Below are 24,276 nucleotides of genomic sequence, written 5' to 3' on the forward strand. Positions count from 1 at the left end.
ATAATCTGAGGTGTTGCCCTGTTCTGACTTGCACTGAGCCCTGTTCACGGCTCCATGATTTCGCTGACCTGTAGTTCCTGTAGTTGCCAAATTCCTCGATTTTGAAAGTTTTCATCTATCCATGTCCTTCTCCCTTCCTGATTCTGTAATTTCCTCTCACCCTATAAACCTCCAATTCTGACCCTTGAACACCCCCCCACTTCCTTTGCTCCACGATTGGTGCCTTCAGCCATCTTGACCATAAACTCTGGAATTCTCTCCACAAATCTGCCCACCTCTGTCTCTCTCTCCTCCTTTAAGATAATGTTTAATATCTATGACTAATGTTATAACCAGGTGAGACGGGATGAACCGGTTCCCCTCTATTCAACCTCCTTGGTTGGTCACAACAAAGGTTTAAGTTTATTTTTTATAAGGATATGCCTTTTCCAGCTTGGAATGCATTTTACTATTCAAGGTGTGAATAAAAAGGAACCAATGAAGCAAGGTTTTCTTGAATCAAAGAAATTTATTAATACCTAAACCCCAGAGGAAAAAATGTGTCATCAAGCATTTGGCACTCATGCAGTCATCAGGACACGGATACATGCACACATTGGAAATAAGAGAAGTTAGAGTCCAACAGGAAAAGGTAAATTAATATATGGTTAACCATCCTTTAATTGTCCTTGAAGCAGGGATTTTAAACATTGGGGCCAGTTTAGGGATATCTGGTATCTTGGATGCATTCAGATGTAGAAGATGTTGCAATTATTACAAGATCTCAGTTCGCTGATAAGTTTCTGTAGAGTTGGCTTCTTGAACCGACAACACACATATTCCAAAAGAAAGAGCCCTCAGTTTGTTTCCTCTGCTGAAGACCTTTGGACACTGCCTATGTCACTTTCAACACTCTCGAGTGGCTTGGCAACCTTGCCTTGAAATACTTCACCCATTGTGTATTTCCAAGGGGGTTTTTTTGGGTGCATCTGTCTGTGGCAGCCATTATTTCAATATCCAGTACTTTGCCACCTTAATGTCTTTCTTAGACAGTTATGAGTTTCCACGGGAATTAGGATTATAGGAAATGTCTCCCTCTTCACATTCCCCTGAAGGTGATTTATCAATTTCTCACCTTCACTTTGGAATATGGCATTGCATTTTAAGCAGTTTGCTCTGTCTCAGTTAAACTTGCAAGATTTCCGGTAAGTTGAAAGCTGAAAAACCATATTTTCATAAATAAAGGGGCTTGGCCTCATAACACCAAACATACATTAACCTGTTCCAATGTCTCTTTCTTTAGCTCAGTGTAATTTATTGTCTGATTATGCTCTTGTGAAGTACCTTGGGATGTTTTACAACATTGAAGGTGTTTTATAAGTGCAAGTTGTTGCACTTCCTTAAGATTTTTTTACTGGCTTTTCTTGCAGTTTTGTGTGTCAGTTGAAGCTCAGTTGGTAGCCCATTTGTCTCTGAATCACAAGGTACTGGGTTCAAATCCCATTTGCAAGGTTTGAGTTCAGTAATCAAGGCTAACACTGCAGTACGGTACTGAGGGAGAATAGTACTGTTGGAGGTGCTTGTCTTTCAGATGAGACATTGAACCAAAGTTCGATCTGCCTGCTCAAGTAGATGTAAGAGATCCCATGGTGCAATTTTGAAGAAAAGCAGGGGAGTTATCCCTGATAACCTGGCCCAGATTTAACCCTCAATTAATGTCAGAAAAAAAGTTTTATCAAGTCTACAAAAAGACTTCATTGAGTGTAATGTGTTACGAGATGTCCAGTGGCATGTAAATACAGGCCAATTTTTTTTTGACACTTCTTTTAATAGAAGCCATTTCTAAGAACTGTAGAATAGCCCAGGATCCAATTTTAAAATTCTGAGTAATGTCTGTGCTGAAGGGCAGAACCGGTTACACTTGTCCAAGGTTCCTTTGCACTGTCCTAATACTGTATGATCAAACTCTAACATATAGTGTTACCATCCTATTAGGGACCATTAACATTTCAAGAGAAATCTGAACACTTTGTTTATCCTATGGAACCTCACCACAAGATTTCACCTTTTCATTAACAAATCAAAATTTATTGTATATAAAATAATGAAACAAAACAAGCACTATTAACTTAACAGTATTGTTCATAACTATGTATATTATACGCTCAGGTTTACTTAATTCTCCAAATAATCTCTTATAAGGCATATCAGTCTTGAAGTTATTTACTTCCATAGGGACCATCCATAAGTATGTCACACTCCTCTGGAGAAATCTCCTCAGCTCCAGCTATTCTCGGAGGTAAAATTTTCATTTACCTTCTCTTGGCTTTGGATTCCTCAGTCCTTAGTTTTGGTTATTTTTTTTCAATACTTCCAAGCTAATCTGATGGTTGCTTTCGCTGGCACAAGACTTTGTGAAGGATCACTCGATCCTTTGTGAAGGATCACTAGATTCTTCCACTGGTTTCAAACTAGACAATCTTCAAAATTTTGTTCCCTGACAAAATTCTATCTGAGATTAAGCTTCAGCGTATTCCACACGATGAAAGGTGAAGACCTGATTTTCTTCACTCTGCCTACAGTGCATGTCCGTCAATTGTTTACTTAGGCAATCTCTGAGTAAGCTGCAAGTCACATGAGGTCCAAACTACAAGTAACTTTCTCACCACACACTCAGAAAAATTGAAACCAGGGGACCTTCCTAAGCCCCACCCATCTCCATAACGATGTAGCCTGCTCTAAGATGCCGTCAAAATGACCTTTAGATTCACTATCCCTCATTTACCATTTCTTCTTTGATCTGATAAAGTAAATGAGTTTCACAAACATCAGGGTCCACTGAATGCTTCTGAACTATTTAGTTCTGACTCCCCGAACAAAAACATCTCTCTGGATTGCTCTTCTTTGCCTACACTTAATTCAGATCTGGATAAAACAAAAATCCATTGTGTCACTATTTTAATTTGTCACAAAATCTAATAAATTCTCTGTGACCTCCCTAACTGATTTGGCCTGTATGGTATGAACAACATGGCAGCAATTAACTTCTCTCAGCATGGTTGCGGAGGAAATTCCGATTCCCTCTAAAAAGGTGTGGTCATTTACGCACTCAGGTGAAGATTCAGCCCTTGATTCTTGATGTTGAGCCATTACAGCGATACTGTCCATGCCACCTTACCCAAGAGACCATGCATCATGTGTGAGCCAAAATATTGGATGTCAACAGGCTATTTAAGCACAGAGAACATTTTCATTGACCCAGTCTTTTCCTCACCTGATGTCTATGCACAGACACTTTACAGCATAAACCATTATAGCAATCAGAAGTGAAACGTGAACTAAACTTTCTCTCTTATCTCTCTCTAACACAGCTGTTACCTCAGTTGGTGCCTCAGCTTTAATCATCTAACTAAGCACTGATCAGGAATCAGTTTGGATTATTTGTGGAATACATTTATCCCACAGTATCTTGAGGTTTTTAGCAGAATCCTTGCTCAATTGATCTAACAAGCATGAATTATTGATGGGTCCAAATTAACTCAATTTATTTACAAATTGACTTGAAGACGTTTCTTTTATTTGGAATGGACCACAGCTACAATACATGAATTGGTAAATTTGAAAAGAGCAGGAGAGAAGGCAAGATAAAGAATCTATCAGTGGATAGGTAATGGCAACTTTGGACAACCTGGGAAGGAGGTAGTTAGAGCAGGACATGTATAATGAGTCTAGACTTCAATGCAGTAAGGAGTTCTGTCTCTGCTAGACAGTTCTGGCAACTTGCTGCAGTTTCTAATGTTGTGCAGTTCGGAAGCCTACAAAGAAAAGAGTATTTGACTTTGAGAGTGCAATATGAGTTAAAACTGATCACACCTTCCTATATTTCAATAAACTCCACCAAAATCTGTCCAATGCTCTATAATTTATAGTGAAAGTTGCAAAAGAATTCCTGGTCTGAAAGGGTTACCAAACCAAAGTGATCCTGTCAATTTTAAATGGCATATGTTTACTTTACGGTTAGAAAGTGGCTATTTGTCAAATATTTTATAGCTTTAGCACCTGAGGAGAAAATGTGTGAAGCCACAAAAGGTTAAACCTTAAAATTATCTGCTTCCTAAAGGTTGCTTTTCAAAAAGGTTTTCTGATTTTTGTAAGGAGTTTAATATGACCAGCTGCAGCAAACAGTTTTCCTTTGTTTGTCACCACTAGTTGCCAAACTGCTGCACAAAGTGGCTGCTACATTACTCAGGATTTTTCTGAAAACTTTTTTTAAAAGTTTTTTAATGCACTGTCAAGGCAGTCAAGTTGCACAGTCAGCGAATCATAGAATCCCTACTGTGCCGAAGGAGGCTATTTGGTCCATTGAGTCTGCACCAACTCTCTTATAGAGCATCCCACCCAGATCCTATCCCCATAACCCATTGACCTGCTAATCCCCCTAACCTACACATCTTTGGACACTAAGGCTAACCCCCTAACCTACACATCTTTGGACTACGGGAGGAAACCGGCACCCGGAGGAAACCCATGCAGACACGGGGAGAACATGCAAACTCCATACAGACATTCACCCGAGGCTGGAATTGAACCCATGTCCCTGGCGCTGTGAGGCAGCAGTGCTAACCACTGAGCCACCGTGCTGCCCAGTAAGTTGATGCTCCTGTAGGATGTCAGAACATGAAGTTTTTACCACAGTTTATTGTGCAACTAATTTGTGTCTTTGGATATGATGCAAGAATGCTCAGCGGAGCTAAGGTACTTGTGCAAAGTGAAGAAGGGGAAAATCTGCAATTGAATCATTCACTGTCTACCTCCCTTGCCTTCCAGTGGTCAGTTTAAAAACAACAGCAACAGAGGTCTGGGTGTAAAATGCCTACTTCCATGTGTCAAGGAAGGTTTAGTGGCCTTCATGGAGGGGCATGTATGCACATGTATATAGATGGTGAGGATCTATAATTATGAACTTGGAACAAGGAATAAAGGAAGCTTAATTTTAAGTTGAAATTAGAGAGAAAAGCAAACTAGGTTCTAAAATATATTTTTAAATGCTACAGAGCAGTAATTAATTGTATTCTAACAATATTTTTGGCATAATTTTCCTTTTATTGGCCTGCAGCAAAATTCCACCGTAATGTTTAGAGTTAGATGGTCGTTACTGAGATTAAGACAGCTTCCTTCCAGCAAAAATGATAAATGTCCAAGAGAAGGTTTCTCTGACTGCTAACTTGTCTAAATCTCACTGGCATTTCTCTAATATCAGTGTAATAGTAACTGAGGATAGTTTGGAAGCTTGGCAGGGGGGTTTGAGAATCGATCACGTGCTATATAAAGGTGAGTCCTTATTATAATGTAAGTACATCCATACCAGCCAAGGTTTCTGTTTCTGTACTCACCAACCTGCTATTTTCTGCCCATGCATTACACTAGACAACAAGTGACTGGGGAGTATAGAAGCAGAATACTTCATCATTGTGATTGAGGTGTTCTACTGCTCAAGATGCAGTATCGACACATGGGGCTGGAAAATCCCACCCAAAAACTGGAAAATCCTGTCAAAAAAGTTAGAGCAGAGTTTTAAAAGCATAGAACAAGAGTAAGAGATAGAATTAGAGGGTATGCTGGGCACAGCTTCCAATAAATTGCCATGCTCCAGCGCCATCATGGTTTTAAGGCCATAAGGTTAGACATTTGATACTTTAGCTACAATTGATTTTCTTTGGGACCGTAATGGCAGTTTTTCCAAGTACATTAGCATCAGCTTTCTCATTGCAAAGTTTCTGAACTGTAATGGGCCTGATCCCAGGTCAAATTCTGCACTAATCAGTCATGCCACTTCTTACCATTGCCCCACGCTTACAGGACATTATGCGTTTTCTCATTAAAAGACTGCCAAACACAAACTGCTAAAAATAAGTTGACTGCAAATATAATGTAAATTCATTGTAAACGTTGTTAGTTTTCTGAAAAGTCTCAAGTTTTTACTTTTTTCCTTTTTTTAAAAAAAAGAAATGTTTGTTTTTCCTTTACACTTCCCAGCACCGATAGCTGCCGGAACAGGCCCGAATTTCTCCCTCTCGGATTTGGAGGGATCTTCGTATTATAGCATGAGCCCTGGGGCCATGAGGAGGTCTTTGCCCAGCACGTCCTCCAGCAGGTAATTAAAAGATTTACACGGAATCATTCAATAACCTGTGGGTTTGCAGTTACTACAAGTTGATTATTGTAAAGTTAAAATACAATATTTTCCGCAGTAAAGCCTCAGATTGTTTGGAATAGCTATAAAGCAATATGTTGTTACAAAATAATCTTAGACAAATGTGTGCAGAAGTTTCTGTTGACCGAGGTAAAGGTGACACAATGGGGGGGGGGCGATCTTGAGCCCACGCTCGCTGTTGGTGTAAATGCCGACAGGGGCTCAAGTTCCGGGAAGTCGCAGTTCTTGCCGGCAAGTTCGCAATTTCGGATCTTCCTCACTGGCGACATCATCAGGTTCACGCCCATAGTGAGTGTGAACCTGCTTTACATACATTTGAATAGATTTTAATATAATTAATCCACTCCTCACCAGACATTGACCCATTGCCGGAAATTGACACTGCGTGCTGGCATGGTTTACAACAGGTTCACCCAGACGTGATCCTGTTGTGGGGGTCTCCTCGGGGATGCAGAGGTAAGTGCAGCCCCAGGGGAGAGTGGCCTGGCAATTCCCCCCGCACTAGCTGCCAAGTGGCAGACCCTCGTGGGAGTCTCATGGGCGGCCGGGGGGGGGGGGGGGGGGGGAAGAGTTGGGGGGGGGGGGGGGGGAGGGGGGGAGAGTGGATGGATGATTAGTGGGTGGGTGGATGGATGATTCATTTAGATGTGGTGATGACAGGAGGAGCAGACGGAGGAACCGGGGATGCCGGCGATGGCCGTTGGTTGTGGGGAGGGGAGAAGAAAGGGCAGGTTGGGAGGGGGGTCGATGATCAGGGTGGGAGGGGGCCCTAAGACCTCTGTGTTGGGGGGGGAAAGGTATACTCAGGTTATGATTGGGGTACACTTTAAAGATGGCACCCGATCTCTGTGCACCCGGATTTTGCCAGCGTGTTGAGGTCCCCCCTCCCCCGATGGTGTGAATCGCGCCCCCTTGATTTTTTTGGCAGTGTTGTAAGGTCTGGAGAGAAAACAGGCATGTTTTTCTGGAAGAAACAGCACTCTGCAATTTCTTTGGTAAGATTTAGCCCAACAAGTGAATATTTAACAGAATTTATCACGATTGTCAAGAAGAATATTGCATGGAAATTCTGTTTTGCCACCTGACCTGATAAGACTGTAGAATTTAGATTTCCCATTTTTATGTCATGAATTTCTTAACTACCCCCAAAAATACATCCAGTAGCGTGCTACATAATGATTTTTGACAGTGGTACAAAAAAGGTGTTCATTTTCAGACTCTTGTTTTACTGAATTACATGCCAAATTTAGACCATTATGCAGAATAAATGTGACACAAATTTCTTCAAAGGATGCTTCTCAGGTCTTAGTATGTTAATTTTAGGTTCATTTTCAACAACCCTCTCATTAACCGTGCGTGGTGATTCATGAACTCTCAGTACAGTGCCTTCTTTGATTGTTAACATTTCATTAAGGTTTGCTTCTGTGAAATATTGGGAACCGTTTTAGAAATTTTCTGAAATTCTTATTAATTATGCTCACTCTGTGTCTCCTTTGTTTGAAGAAAGCCATACAATTTGTTCCAAGAATAAAGCAGGTTAGCATCACAAGTGGAAATATAGACTTGCAGTATCCTTAATGCTAAGTGAAAATTTGGGCCTGTGAATGAGTTATTGGGCCAGATTTAGCTGAGAAAAACAATGGACCTGAATGTCCGTGAAGTGGCAGTCGGTTTTACACTCCGCTTCTAGTTTCCTACCGCGAAATCCAAGTGGTCTTGCCTGACCTCCTTGCCTGACCAGGTTTGATGAGAACTTTTTGGGGCAGCATGCTCCTGGGGCCTTCAGTTGAGGGCTGCACAGTCGGATATAAGGAGGCCACACCACCTTTTTTTACTGCTCTAATTGCTGTAAGCCAAGTAAACTTAAAGGTCCAACCACTTTCAATTCATGGAGAAGGTAGGTTTGTAACGTAAGTGGGTGGGATTGAGGGGGTGGGTGAAGGTCTTTGGTCAAGGTAGATGCTGATGGTCAATGGAGAGGGGGCGGTTGGGGGTCAGGTGGAAAGTGTGTAGCTGCAGTTGTGGGGATGGCACGGTCAGCAGGCGAGGGGGAGGGAAGGAGTTGAAGTATAGCCGGGAGCTCCTATGGGGTTTTGTGGGGGTGTAGTGGGGAGCACCCAGAGGGCCCGTGGGGAGTCAGAGGAGGTCAAGTACCATAGATACCCAGAATCTAGAAGTGGTTTTAATATTTCTTTATGGGTAACTATTACGTAAGACAGTCAGAATCAGATTTAAAGCGCACTTCAGTTTTGGTTCCCAGCGCAAGGCAATTGCCCATCAAAAGTTTGAACTTCCCAGGCAATTTCCTTGAAATCCTTACCTGGGAACCTCGGGGGGTGGTGGGAGGGTCCTGATTCCACAGCGCATCTTTGGAGTACCCTGCAGTGGTACTGCTCCAGAGCTCGGATGTTGCTGGCTAATGTATGAGCAACGCACATCATAATTAACGTGCAAATCAGCCAGGAACATGCGAAAAGGAAGAAATGTGCATGAACTTCAACTTCCCTCAAGTTGCTGGTGATTTGTGCTCCTTTGTTGTTAGCTGCATGAAAATGGCATCTTGCCCTTAATCAGCCTGTGTGGTTCATGAAGGTGCTGCAATTGCACATTAATTGCCCATTATACTTGCTGCAGAAAACTTCATGAATTAACAAGGTAAGTACCCTATAATGATGTGATTATTGTTAATAACTACCCCTTTTGCCCAGAAAGTAACTAATTAAGAATGCAGAGTTTCATTCCTTCAGCTTGTTTTAGATTTTTAAAATTACAGTTTTTATTCTTTGTTTTCCGTCTGTTTCTCCCTTAACCCAATCTTTCTTTCCCTCTAATAATGAAGCAAAACACTATGATGCTGGACATTTGGAATGAAACAGAAAATGCTGGAAATAATCAGCAGGTCAGACAGCATCTGTGGAGAGATGAACAGAGTTATTGTTTCAGGTCAAGAATCTTTCATCAGAACTGGCAAGGTTAAAACAAAATGCCCAGAAATAGTATCAGTAATGAGTGAATATATACATGCGAGTTAGGAACAGACATGGGTCGCTTGAGTCTTTGAGCCTGCTCTGCCATTCAATAAGATGATGGCTGTAACCTGCCACCTATCTCTGATGACCTTTCACCCCCTTGTTTATTGAGAACTTGTCTCGACCTTGAGGAAGGGAATTTCAAAGACTCACTACCATCTGTCTTCTCATCTTGGTTCTAAATGGCTGACCCCTTACTTTTACAGTAAGAAGTCTCACAACACCAGGTTAAAGTCCAATGCCAGCATCTCCACATCATCCCTTACTTTTAAACAGTGACCCCTAATTCTAGATACTTCCACAAGAGGAAACATCCTCTCCACATCCATGCTGTCAAGACACCTTAGGATCTTATATGTTTCAATCAAGTTGCTTCTTACCCTTCTAAACTCCAGTGAATACAAGCCCAGTTTGTCCACACTCTCCTCATAAGACAATCCACCCATTCCAAGTACTACTTAACTAAACCTTCTCTGAACTGTGTCTACTGCATTTACATCCTTAAGTAAGGAGACCAATACTGTACTCATTATATGGTCTCACCAGTGTCTTGTACAACTGAAGCATAAGCTCTCTACTTTTATATTCAATTTGTCCCCACAATATATAGCATTCTATTAATTTTCCTAACTACTTGTTGTACCTGCATCCTAATCTTTTGTGATTCATGCACTGGGGCACCCAGATCCCACTGCCTTTTTATTCTTCCTGCCAAAATGGACAGTTTCACATTTTCCCACATTATACTCCATTCATCAGATCTTTGCTCACTCACTTAACCTCTCTGTGTCCATTTGTAGCCTCCTTATGTCCTCTTCACAACTTAATTTTCTATCAATCTTTGTATCATCAGCAAACTTAACAACCATACTTTTTGTCCCTTCATCCAAGTAATTTATATAACTGGTAAAACATTGACACACCAGCACTGATCCCTATGGCACACCGCTCATTACATCCTGCCAACTAGAAAAAGACCTATTTAAGGCTACCCTCTGTTTCCTGTTAATCAGCTAATCTTCTATCAATCCAATATGTTACCCCCCCAGCCACCACATCAAGAGTTTTTATTTCCTGAAGAAACCTTTGATGTATCACCTTATCAAATGTATTTTGATAAGTATATCCACCTTTAGCCGCAGCACATGTAACTCCTTCAAAGAACTCCAATAAATTGGTTAGATGCAATTTCCCTTTCATGTTGACTCTATCCGATCGCCTTGAATTTTTCCAAGTGCTTTGCCATGACATCTTTATTAATAGCTCCCAACATTTTCCTTATGACAGATTTTAAGCTCACTGGCCTGTAGTTTCCTGCTTTCTGTCCCCTCCCTTTTTGATTAAAGGGGTTACGTTTGCTATTTTCCAATTCATTAGGACCTTCCTCAAATCGAGGGAATTTTAGAAAATTAAAAACAACACATCAACTATATCACCAGCCATTTATTTTAAGGTCCAAGGATGAAGTCCATCATGACCCAGGGACTTGTTAGCCCGCAGCTCCAACAACTTGCTAATTACCACTTCCCTGGTGATTGTAGTTTTCCCAAATTTCCTCTTCCCTTCCAAATCCTGATTTACAGCTATTTCTGGAAATCTATTTTCTTGAATCCACTATATCAGACTCCTATTTATCGACTACAGCGCAGCCTTCAATGCCATTATTCCTAAGAAATTCATCTCCAAACTCCATGGCCTGGGGCTCAGCCTCCTCCCCCTGCGACTGGATCCTGAACTTTCTAACCCACAGACGGTAATCAGTAAGGATAGGCAACAACACCTCCTCCACGATCATCCTCAACACTGGTGGCCCTCAAGACTGAGTTCTCAGCACCCTACTAAACTGCTTATAAACCTATGACTGTGTGGTCAAATTCCCCTCCAACTCGATTTTCAAGTTTGCTGATGACACCACCGTAGTGGGTCAGACCTCAAACAATGACAAGACAGAGTGCAGGAAAGAGATAGAGAATCTAGTGAACTCTTGCGACGATAATAACCTCTCTCTCAATGTCAACAAAATGAAGGAGATAGTCATCGACTTCAGGAAGCGTAGTGGAGGGCATGCCCCTGTCTACATCAACGGTGGGGAAGTAGAAATGGTTGAGAGCATCATGTTTTTAGGTGTCCTGATCACCAACAAACTGTCCTGGTCCCTTCACTATAGTTAAGAAAATCCAACAACGCTTCTACTTTCTCAGGAGACTAAAGAAAGTTGGCATGTCTGCTCCGACTCTCACCAACTTTTACAGATGCACCATAGAAAGCATTCTTTCTGATTGTATCACAGCTTGGCATGGCTCCTGTTCTGTCCAAAACAGCAAGAAACTACAAAGGGTTGTGAATGAAGCCCGGTCCATCACTCAGACCAGTCTCCCACTCACTGATGCTGTCTATACTTCCCGCTGCCTTGGAAAAGCAGCCAGTATAATTAAGGACCCCATGCACCCTGGTCATACTCTTCCACCTTCTTCCGTCGGGAAAAAAACCAAAAGTCTAAGGACATGTACCAACCGCCTCAAGAACATAATCTTCCCTGCTGCCATCAGACTTTTGAATGGACCTACCTCGCATTAAGTTGATCTTTCTCTACACCCTAGCAATGACTGTAACACGACAATCTGCACTGTCTCCTTTCCTTCTGTATGAATGGTATGCTTTGTGTAGCGCGCAAGAAACAATACTTTTCATTATATGCTAATACATATGACAATAATAAATCAAATCAATGAAGACCGATGCAAAATACCTGTTCAATTCATCTGCCATCTCTCCATTTCCCATTATTAATTCCCCAGACTCAATTTCTAAAGGACAAATGCTCACTTGGTTAACTTTTTTAAGTATAGAAACTCTTAACTAGCATCTTTATATTTCTCAATCACTTTCTCTCATACGTAAATTTTTAACTCCTTCTTGATCTTTTTGTCATTCTTTGCTGTTCTTTATATTCTATCCAATCTTTTAGCCTGCCTTTGCACAATTATATGCTTTTTGTTTAAGCTATTGTCTTTAACTTAACTGCAGATGGTGGGTCTTTTTCATGGGAATATATCTATTCTATGTATTCTGAAATATTCTTTTAATATCTGCCACCGCATCTTTATTGACCTATCCCTTAATCTCATTTGCCAGTTCACTTTCACTAGCTCTGCTTTCGTTCCCACATAATTACCCTTATTTAAGTTTAAAATACTAGTCTTGGATCCACTCTTCTCTCCCTCAGACTGAATTAAATTCAGCAAGTTTGCATCTCTCAAAGGGAAAGTGCATTGTGACTGCTGGAGGTGCTAACATAGCTCAGCAATAGTTCTGTGCAACAAACAACAAAGACTGAATATGGAATAGAGGATGCACTAAGGTTTGCTGATGCTGCACGGGAACTCTTACATCGAAAATAGAAGCAAGAGTAGGTCATTCGGTCCTTGGAGCCTGCTCTGCCATTCATTATGATCATGGCTGATCTTCGAATTCAATATCCTGATCCCACCTTCCCCTTATTCCCCCTGATCCCTTTAGCTCAAACAGCTAGATCTAATTCCTTCTTGAAATCACACAACATTTTGGCCTCAATTACTTTGTGTGGTAGTGTATTCAACAGATTCACTACTCTCTGGGTGAAGAAATTTCTCTTCACTTCAATTCTAAAAGGTTTATCCCTTAACTTAAAACTATGACCCCTAGTTCAGGACTCCCCCACCATCAGGAACATTCTTTCTGAATCTACACTCTAATCCTATAAATTACTATGAGCTCCCCTCTCACTCTTCTAAACTCCAAGGCACATGACCCTAACTGACTTAATCTCTCCTCGTATGACAGTCCTACCATCCCAGGTATCAGCCTGGTAAACCTTCACTGTACTCCCTCTATAGCAAAAACATCCTCAGATAAGGATACCGGAACTGTGCACAATATTCCAGGTGTGGCCTCGCCAACGCCCTATACGATTTCACAAAACATCCCTATCCCTATACTCAAATCCTCTCGCTATGAGACCAACATACCATTTGCCTTCTTTATTGCCTGCAGTACCTGCATGCTTATTTTCAGCGACTGATGCAGAAGGGCACCAAGATCTCATTGAGTATCCACCTCTCTCAATTTACACCCATTCAAGTAATAATCTGCCTTCCAATTTTTGCTACCAAAGTGGATAACCTCACATGTATCCACATTATACTGCATCTGCCATGCATATGCCCATTCAATCAGCCTGTCCAAATCATGCTGAAGCATCTCTGCATCCTCCTCACAGCTCATCCTCCCACCCAACTTTATATCATCTGCAAATTTAGAGATAACACATTTAGTTCCCTCGTCCAAATCATTAATATATGTGAGCAGTTGGGGTTCTAGCACAGATCCCTGAGGTACCCCACTAGTCACTGCCTGCCAATCTGAAAAAGACTCATTCATTCAAAATCTTTGCTTCCTGTCTGCTAACCAGCTTTCTATCCATCTCAAGACACTACCCTCAATCCCATGTGCTTTAACTTTACATAGTACTCAGTTATGTGAGACCTTGTTCAAAGCCTTCTGAAAGTCTAAATAAACCACATCCACCTGTTCTCCCTGGTCAACTCTATTGGTTACATAGAACATAGAACAGTACAGCACAGAACAGGCCCTTCGGCCCACGATGTCGTGCCAAGCTTTATCTGAAAGTTACATCTTCAAAGAATTCCAGTAGATTTGTCAAGCATGATTTCCCCTTTGTAAATCCATGCTGACTTTGTCTGATTACGCCACTGCTTTCCAAATGCTCTACTATGAAATCCTTGATAATGGATTATAGCAACTTCCATATGACCGAGGCTAGGCTCACTGGCCTTTAGTTCCCTGTTTTCTCTCTAGCTTTCTTTTTGAATAGTGGGCTTACATTTGCAACCCTCAATCTGTAGAAGCCATTCCAGAATTCAAAGAATTTTGGAAAATAACCACTGATTAATTTACTATTTCTAGGACGACTTCCTTAAGTACTCTGGGATGAAGATTATCAGGCCCTGGAAATGTATCTGCCTTCAGTCCCATTAATTTCCCTGGAACCATTTCTCTACTAATACTGATTTCCTGCAGCCCTTCACTAAAGCTTGTGTTTCTCAGACCTTCCGGTACATTATTCATGTTTTCCTTTGTGAAGACAGAAGCAAAGTACGAATTATTTCCTTCACCATTTTTTGTTGCCCACTATGAATTGCTCTGTATCTGACTGTAAGGAGCCTATATTCGCTTTTGTTGACTTTTTTCTCCTTACACAGCTATAGAAATTTTTACAGTCAATTTTTATGTTCCCTGATGGCTTACTTTCATACTCTGGGTGGAGTTCTCCCAAAAATGAACTAAATGTCACAACGGCGAGGATAATGGAGTGACCTGAGCTGGTCTGTCAGACGCACTCCGCTATGCAATCCTCTTACACTCTGTCACTTTTTTGGAGAGTTGGGAGTTTGGTACAGGGGGGGCAGAGTCTAAACATGCCAGTGAGTCCAGCTTTGGAGCGCTTGAGTGCGGTTTCGCAAGGGTGCCCAAATCTCTCAGTGCATTTCGAGACCCCCTCCCACCCATCACGGACATTGGGACCCCCTCATCGACAACATGTTCCCCACCCCCTCCCAGACAGGGGTTGCCAGCATTAGGGCATCGGGGCCCTCCTGATGGGTCCTTGGGTCCTACCGCCTGAACCCTGACATTGCCCAACCCCCCCCCGTCCAATCATGACGCTTGACAAGATTCAGTCCTGCATGACTCCCTGTCATAGCCTTCCTGCATTGCCTCCCCCCCTCCACCCCCCCCTCAATCAGAGCCCCTACACTGTTTGCACTACTCCTGCACACTGGCGGTTCCAGCTAACACCACCAGGATGTCTGTTGACCACATCCAGGGTGCCCAACGAGCACCGCCCGGCCATGCCCCTGACTACCCAGGGGCTTCCGTGGCCTCCGAGCCCCTCAGCTTGACCATCGCACCAGATCTCTGCTCATGGAGATCAGTAATGATTCTCGCCGCTGTTGCGCCATGCCCAAAGGCCAGAGACTTCCGTGCGCTGGAATTTGAACAGATTTTGCATATTTAAATGCTACTTTAAACATGCTAATCGGCCCCATGCCCTTCCTGGGCGCGATCCAGTTTGCACCATTAGAAAGGGGCCAGATGACTCACAGACTCTTTGGCACTGGGCACAAAATCGATTCTTAGACCCGCACACTATTCTCCAGGATCAGTGTGATCTGCACTCGGGGCGACAAGGTCGGAGAATAGCGCCCCTCTATTTTCCTCTTTTTCATCAATCCCTTGGCCAGCCTTTGCTGAATTTTAAACTCTTCCCATCCTCGAGTCTATTGCTTTTTCTTGCCAATTTGTATGCTCCTTCTTTGAATCTAATACTATCTCTAATTTCCCTTGTAAGCCATGGTTTGGCCACAGTTCCCTTTCCACTCTTGCGCCAAATAGGAATAAACAACTTTTCAAGTTCGCCTATTCATTCCTTGAATGTCTGGCATTCCTGTCCTTTCAGTAATGTTTCTCAGTCCCTCATGGCCAATTCAACCTCATACCATCATAGTTATCTTTACTGAGATTCAGGACCCAGGTCTCAGAATCAACTACCTCACTATCCACCTTGATAAAGAATTCTTATCATATTATTGTCATTCATCCCCAAGGGCGCTCTCACAACCATATTGCCAACTAATCCTTTCTCATTGCACAATACCCAGTCCAAGATGGCCTGTTCCCTTGCTGTTTCCTCAAAGTATTGCTCCAGAAAACCATCCCGTATGCACTCCAGAAATTCCACCTCTATTGTCCTGTGACTAATTTGACCCTGCCAATCATAGAATCATAGAAACCCTACAGTGCAGAAGGAGGCCATTCGGCCCATCGAGTCTGCACCGACCACAATCCCACCCAGGTCCTACCCCCACATATTTACCCGCTAATCCCTCTAACCTACGCATCCCAGGACTCTAAGGGGCAATTTTTAACCTGGCCAATCAACCTAACCCACACATCTTTGGACTGTGGGAGGAAACCAGAGCACCCGGAGGAAACCCACGCAGACACAAGGAGAATGTGCAAACTCCACACAGACAGTGACCCGAGCCGGGAATCGAACCTGGGACCCTGGAGCTGTGAAGCAGCAGTGCTAACCACTGTGCTACCGTGCCGCCTATGTGCGGCACGGTAGCACAGTGCAGATGTGCTACCGTGCATATCTATGTGCAGATTAAAGTCGCCCATAATCACAGATGTTTCTTTATCACATGCACCTCTGATTTCCTATCTAATGCTATTCCCAACATTACCACCACAGTTTGGTGGTCTGTCTACCAGCCCCATGAATGTTTTTTGCCCCTTGGTGTTTCTTATCTCGACCCATAGAGATTATACATTGTCCATGCTAATAATTCCTCAATATTGTATCAATATCTTATTTAATCAACAGTGCTTTCTATCTGTCCTTCCTAAACACTGAATAGCCATCACTGTTTAGTTCCTATCCTTGGTCACCTTGGAGCCATATCTCCGTAATCCAACTATATCATACCCCTTTACATCTATCTGCGCAACTAATTCATCCATTTTATTTTGAATGCTCCTAGTGTTGAGGTAGTCCTTTTAACATTCCTTGTTCCTTTCCTATTATTTTTTACTGTGTTCTTATCTGACTCTATCCCTTGATTTCTCTAACTATCACTTTTATTTTTCTCCTTGTTGTCTTTTTGAGTCCCCCTGCTCTGAATCCTTACATCCTATGCCCCTGCCGTATTAATTTAATACCCTCCACTCTAGCAAGTACCCCCCCACCAAGGACATCAGTCCTGGTCCTGCCCAGGGGTAACCCATCCAGTTTGTACAGGTTCCACTTCCCCCAGAACCAGTCCTAATGTCCCAAGAATCTGAAACCCTCCGCCTCACAACATCTTTTCAGCCATGTGTTCATCCTATATATCCTGTTGGCTCCACTCTGACTAGCATGTGGCACTGGTAGTGATCCTGAGATAACTACCTTTGAGGTCCGACTTTTCAATTTGCTTCCTATATTCTGCTTTTATGGACCTCACCTTTAGTTTTAACCTATGTACCCAATGTGTACCATGACAACTGGCTGTCCACCCTCCCCCTTCAGAATGCCCTGCAACCGTTCTGAGACCACACTTGGTGGAGGAGCTGGAAAGAACAAGAGATGATCTATGTCCATGGAGGCACAGAAAGGGCTTTCAGACACATGGTGAGAAGGCAATAGGAGCAACTAATCAAGGAGATCAGTGACAGGAATTTATCTATGAATAGCTGGATGCAGTACTGCAAGAAGTTTAATGGCCGCAAGGTCAGTGAATGCACCTTAAAATGTTATATGCTGTCAACTAAACCTTACCCACTACCCCAATCACCACACCCTGATCACTCACCTACATTTAGGTTTATTTATTAGTGTCACAAGTAGGCTTACATTAACACTGCAATGAAGATACTGTGAAAATCCCCTGGTCGCCACACTCTGGTGCCTGTTCGAGTACACTGAGGGAGAATCTATGCATGGCCAATGCACCCAACCAGTACCGCTTTTGGACTGTGGGAGGAAATCGGAGCGCCCGGAGGAAACCCACGTTGATACGGGGAGAATGTGCAGACACAGACAGTGACCCAAGCTGAGAATCGAACCCGGATCCCTGGTGCTGTGAGGCAGCAGTGTTAACTACTGTGCCACCGTGCCGCCCCTAACAGCAGCCTCTCTCAATCAGCACTCATACATAACATTGATATGCTCACCATCACTTTCACACTCTTAGCACTGCTGTAAACAACACACACATCTCACAGCTTACGTATATTACCAGCTATTCAGTCATGGCACCCAAACATATTCCAGGATACTCACTGCTGTAATATTCTCTCTTGCAGGGGATGGTGCACTAGTGGAAGTAGCAGGAACTAACTGGGAGGGGAATAGGCATATTTTCATGTTCTAATCCCCATGTAGCAAACATTGCTGACAATTATTGGAAAGGCCATTGCTGAAGCCATGACCACCCATGGGGTTTAATCCATTCAAGTTGATGGTGTCCTTGTACTTAATCCTCTTCCTCACATCTTCTTGCCCCTCACCCCACAATGTTTTCTGATGGAAAAACTGCATGTACTTCTTACTTTCCCTTTTCCCTCATCACAACTTTACCCTTGTACCTTTTTCCTCTCAAATGTCCAGAAAGTGCAATCAGGCCAGGCAGTGGAAGATGACCAAGAATGCAGTGACAATGAACACATAATGATTTCAGGCTCGCAGTCACGAGCTCAGATACTGACAATGCATGTGTCTTGGAGGATAGCATAGAGGTGTGAACTGCATGTGGCGAGATACCGGGAACAAGTCTGGGGCAGCTAGGAATAGGGGACAAGAATAGTGCAGGTGCGAGCTCATCGGAGGGCCAGGTCGCACATGGGCTTTGCTGCAGAGGCCTCAGATGAAGACTCTGAGGAGCCAGATTACAGAAATACACTCATCGATATCCACGGCAAAATTCTTATTGCATTTGGAAACCTGTCAGAACTACGGATCCTGGATGAGTCGGTCAGCAGCTTAACACAGAATTTAGCAGAGCTTGACACGCATCCTTCCAGCAAGGAATGATAGTCAACTCCATCAACACACTTGTGGACACAAGCATGATGCAGCACTTGTACATGGAACACACAAAAGCAATTAGGAAAGCAAATGGTATGTTGGCCTTTATGCAATGAGCTTGGAGTACAAAAATAAGGAAACCTTACTGCAATTGTACAGGACTTTGGTGAGACCGTTGTGCTCAGTTTTAGTTCCCATCTTTAAGGGAGAATATTTTATGTTGGAGATGGTGCTGCAAAGGATCACTAGGTTAAATAGCTGAGATGAGAGGCTATGTAATTTGGGCATATGCTTTTTGGATTTTAGAAGAGTGACATGTGATTTCATTGATACATACAAGGTCCTGAAGGGGCTTGACACAGTCGACACAGAGATTATTTCCATTGGCTGGGGAATATAGAACGGTAAGGTTGCTGTCAAATCAGCATTGCACGCTAATTGAGGTACCTACTCTGAATTCTTCAATGGACATTAATGGACCATTCTTCAATGGACATCAATGCACACTATACCCTTGACCAAGAAAATAACAGTACGCTTCACGTTAGAAGTGTGTACATGCACCTCGGATAGCATTTTGCAACACAAAGCACCCAAAGAACAAGCACTACTGAGCCTAATTACTCCACCATTGTCTCCATGAAACACGAGTGCAGAACATCGCTATTGAATTCTACTGTTAAAAATGTTACTTCGAACCCAAAATCGGTGTGCACGGCTTTGTTTTGAGGTAATTTTGTTTTGATTTGAGCCATTTGAAGTGCGGCAGAATATGTACTTAATTAGCACAACAAATTATCCTTATTACAGTGCTCTGGTTACTGATAAAAACTATGAAATGCAGGGGCCGTAGATAATAACACGGTAATTTATTTGTAGCCTTCCTTATTTGCTTTGAGAGTTGTATGACTCTATATGAGATATAAGGATTTCAAACGTCGTATAAATTAAATGTAGAATAGGAAAAAGTGAAAAAACTGGATTTTTTTTCCCCACTGTGGATCATGGGATTTCTAAAAGTAGCTCACCTCCAAATATATTTGTTTTACTTTTCTGAAGCATAATGCAGCTGGATTTTATTCTGCTGATTTTATGTGCTGAAGAGAATTTAAGTAACTTTCATGCCCTTATCCTATCACTTTTCTTTGCCAGGTGAAACGTGAACATGATTGTTGGGAAGGAAAGTTGATAATGTGATGGCACTGTATTGTGACCATGGAGAGGTTTGGTCCAATTACAAAGAGTGTTGGAGCTGGCTGCCCTACTACACTATCAGCAGCCGAGATCTAGGTTCTGCTGGATATAGGGATAATTTACAAGAAATTAAAAGGATGTGGCTTGAATGTATAGCTTGCAAGGAGAAATAATTAGACCACAAAACTCTAAATTGGTGCAAGCAAATCTGAGTAATGGTCCAATTGCTTTGCAAAAACTGAGCAAGCTGCTTTCCCACCTAAATACATAAAAGTTAATGGGTGGGATTGTCCAGCCCTTCCCAGCAGTGGGATCTTCCAGTACCGCTGAAGTCAATGGAGATTTGAATGGTCCGCCGCATCCCACGGTGGGACCGGAAAATCCTGGCCAATGTTAAATTAACATATCTTTGTCTGTCAACATTCAAGATTCATTTTCCTCTTGTTCCTTCAAATTGAAACATGTTTTCTGTTTTTGAAAGAAAATTACATGTAACTGCGTGAGGGGAACAAAACATTAGAGAGGATAAAATTGGGAGAATGTTGCCTAATAATTATATAACATTTCTTTAATTCAAAATGGAGCAACGCCTTAGAACTGAAATGTCAAATAAAAAGTAAAATCAATTAATGTTAGTTTGATTTATTTTGATTGTTTGGCTCCTAATTAATTGGAAGAAAAAATGAGGCAAGTTTCTGATAATATTCAGGAAGGTGCACACATGAAGCCTGGCAACAGTGGCCATCTTCCTCAAACAAAAATAAAACAGGAATTAACTACTTCCTTTGGTAAACCCCAGTGCCAAGATTTTCTGATGTTCTGCCAGTGATGTGGCATCTTGTTGTAAAATCTAGTAAATTTCAGTCAACATAGCTTTGCCAGACCAGCCTTCTTGATTCTTTGGAGGAAGTGATAACCTAAGTAGGCTATGGTAAACCCTTCAGCATTGAATACATTGAAATGCCTTCCAGATGGCATTTAATAGGTTCCACATAAAAGGAGCCTAGTTAATTTCAAAACTTTGGGGAATTGAAGCTTAAAAATGACTGGTGATAGAAAATTGGCTGAATGGTAGAAATGGTAGTAGTTAGCGGGGTTATTTTAGGATAAGTTTTTTTTTGAAAAAACTTAAGTGTGGTGCCCAACACTCACTGTCGCAACCACCATTGTTCCTACTTTCATTCAGAAATTGAGTGCAAGTTAGTCATATTTGCAGGTAGCATCAAATTCAGAGGAGTTTTGGAATTGAAGGAGGTAGGACAGAAATTAAAGAATGGCTTAAATAAATTGTGCAACTGGGCCAAACAATATTAGGTGCATTAAGAGGGGGCAATTGATTTTCTTCATCTTTATGAAAAATCAAACTAATCCAACTAAGCAACATGGAAATACAGAAACATTTTGTATGTTTCTGTAGTCACCTCAGAATCTGCCTTAATTGAATCCTGGACATGTCATAGGAGACATCTTTTTTGCCCCACTTCTCCACTCAAATGGCTGCATGATAATCTGCTAGAACATTTAGAGCAAAATTAGTTCTTTCCATAGAAAAACATCTTGTCACAACATGAAACTTACATGCTACCAAATCCTTCACATCGATCACAAGGCACATCTGCTACATCTGGCAGTTTGCAAGTGATCACTGCAGTATACGGAGACACTTCATTCTTCCCAGGGAATGACAACATAAGGTGGATGGGCACCGTTCTTTGATTCAATAGCAGAGATCACTCATTTTGTGCATTGTACGTGGCATCACTGGGAACTTTGAATTAAGAGAAGGAATGGCCAACAACATCACATCTCATGAAAGAATAAAATAAGAATAATTTGCATTTATTTAACTAAATTACGTATGCAGAGAGCCGAATGGCCTACTTCTGTGCCATTGCCACTCTATGATTCTTGTGAGTTTGAAGATGACCCAAAGCACTTCACAACCAATTAAGTACTTCTATAATGTAGAGAAAACACACCAATTTGCATACATGGTTGAGTAAACAGCTCTGAAATCAATGAGCAGATAATCCTGTTGGTGATGTTTGATGAGGAATAAATGTTGACGAGGACTCCAGGAGAGCTTTGTTGCTCTTCATTTGATGTAATTGGATCTTTTAACAGCACTTAAGAGGGGAGGCTGAACATCTCATCTGAAAGACAACACTGCTGATAGCCAACATGAAAAGGGGTTCAGCTTAGTTATAATGGTGACATACTTTCAGACCACTGAAACATCTTTTCAAATGTCAGGAGCCATTATCCAGGAAGCAGTCAAAATGCTGCAGTGTAGAAATCCACTGTGTTTGTATTATTTGAAGGAGAAACTGCGCAGTTGAGCAAGCTCCTCATAGTCATGGAACGACTCAACCATAGAGTCATAGAGATATACAGCACAGAAACAAGCCCTTCGGCCCAACTCATTCATGCTGACCAGGTTTTCTAAATTGAATTAGTCCCATTTGCCTGCATTTGGCCCACACCTCTAAACGTTTCCCTTCTATGTACCTGTCCAAATGTATTTTAAATGTTAAGCGTAGAAGAGGTAAAAAAGAATTTGGAAACATCCAAAATGGAACTACAGGTTCTAATGTGAGTGATAGGAAATGAAGGGAAGGGCTTTGATGGATGGTGTGGCCTTTTATTGTCTGTGACTTTTCTTATAACAGTACCAGATTTCAAAACCAAAAGCAAACTTGCTATTAAAAAATTCAGCTTGTCTTTCTTAATGAAAAGGGAAACAGCAAATGCTGTAAATTTCACATTAAGAATGGAAATGTTGGAGATACACAGCATAACAAGGCTGGCTCAAGTATGTATTCTCAGCACCTCTATTGTGATTCTTGGTGTGCTGGAGAGATTGTACCTTTGTCTTCAAAGGGCTATTTTTTTTGTTCTTTATTAGTGTTATTAGCTTTGAGTAATGAATGGCTAAAATGGTGTCGTGTGGGTCAAATCATTTAATGCAAAATACATGCTCCTGTTGACAACAGCATGATGGGTACACTGAGAATCTGGAATACTGCAGCATGCATTGAAGATTATCATTTCGATTTGATTTATTATTGTCACATGTATTGGCATACAGTGAAAAGTATTGTTTCTTGCATGCTATACTGACAAAGCATGCCGTTCATAGAGTACATAGAGGAGAAGGAAAGGAGAGGGTGCAGAATGTCGTGTTACAGTCATGGGACTGTGGTCTGCCACCTTTGGACTGTTTGAATAGTACTAAAACTTGAAAGAAAACACTTATTCGCCTCTTCAGTGGCTGGGCCTCACCACATCACATATATCTCCTTAGGGAAGAGAAGGTAAAGAGGGAATTTAATAGAAGTGTTGGAAATTCAGGGGTTTTGGCGGAGTAAGCTGGGAGAAACCATTTTTACTCGGAGGTGTGTCATTAATCAGAGGATGTAGATTTTAGTCATTTGGCAAAAGAATTTGAGGAGAAATAATTTATTTTTATGCAGATTTGTTATAAATTGGAATGCACTACCTGAAAGAGGAATGGAAACTGACTCAGTTGCAACTTCCACAAGAGAATTGGATCAGTATTTGAAAGGGAACAGAATTGCAGATCGATGGGATTAGAGCTGGAGAGTTTGACTCATTGGATACCTCTTTCAAAGAGCCAAGATGGGCACTAGGAGCTGAATGGCTTCCTTCTGAGTTGTATGACCCTATGACATGAAAATAGGAGGGTGGACGACCTGCCCCTGAGCCTCCATTAGTGTTCTCGAAATGCCAGTGCCTGTTCTTTCATCTCTCTCCATGGGAGTAGCAGTCACCTTCTCTTTAGCAATTCCCTACAGTTGTGATCAGAAACCGAGTGAGGATGATTGATGTGAATCTCTTGACATGAATCAACACCATACCACCCACCTGAAAACATGAATCTAATGAATGAATCCTAGTGAATCAAAAGCACATTAATATGATGAGGGTTGTGTCTGTAGGATATTGCAATGCTTATGGATGATATGCCTTGCTACAATGATTGGATACATGTACATGACCCTTTATGTTGCTTTGGAAGCAGATTCACAGATTTGGCTTCACGCTACTGGAGGTTGTCAATCCCCCTGTGACTAGTTTGATCATTTTAGAAAATGAATGTTTATGCGGATGTTTAATGCTTAATGAAATTGTTTGGTTTAAACACCACTTGTGTGCTGCTTGCAACATTGCATTTTGTGCTGAACGAGGAGAAATCCTGATTACGGATTGCA

General features: G+C 41.9%; 1 protein-coding gene across 13 annotated transcripts in view; it reads left to right on the forward strand.

Moving 5' to 3' along the window:
• The window catches only part of nfia (nuclear factor I/A), a 460,777-nt gene that overhangs the window by 296,450 nt on the left and 140,051 nt on the right, over window positions 1-24,276 (forward strand). For all 13 annotated transcript variants that reach the window (XM_078218530.1, XM_078218532.1, XM_078218523.1 and 10 more), the window contains one exon: window positions 6,016-6,133. In XM_078218530.1, coding sequence (XP_078074656.1) covers window positions 6,016-6,133 — 118 coding nt within the window. The remainder of the gene's footprint in view (window positions 1-6,015; window positions 6,134-24,276) is intronic.

The sequence above is a fragment of the Mustelus asterias genome, chromosome 8 (genome assembly GCF_964213995.1).
Source record: "Mustelus asterias chromosome 8, sMusAst1.hap1.1, whole genome shotgun sequence".
NCBI lineage: Eukaryota > Metazoa > Chordata > Chondrichthyes > Carcharhiniformes > Triakidae > Mustelus > Mustelus asterias.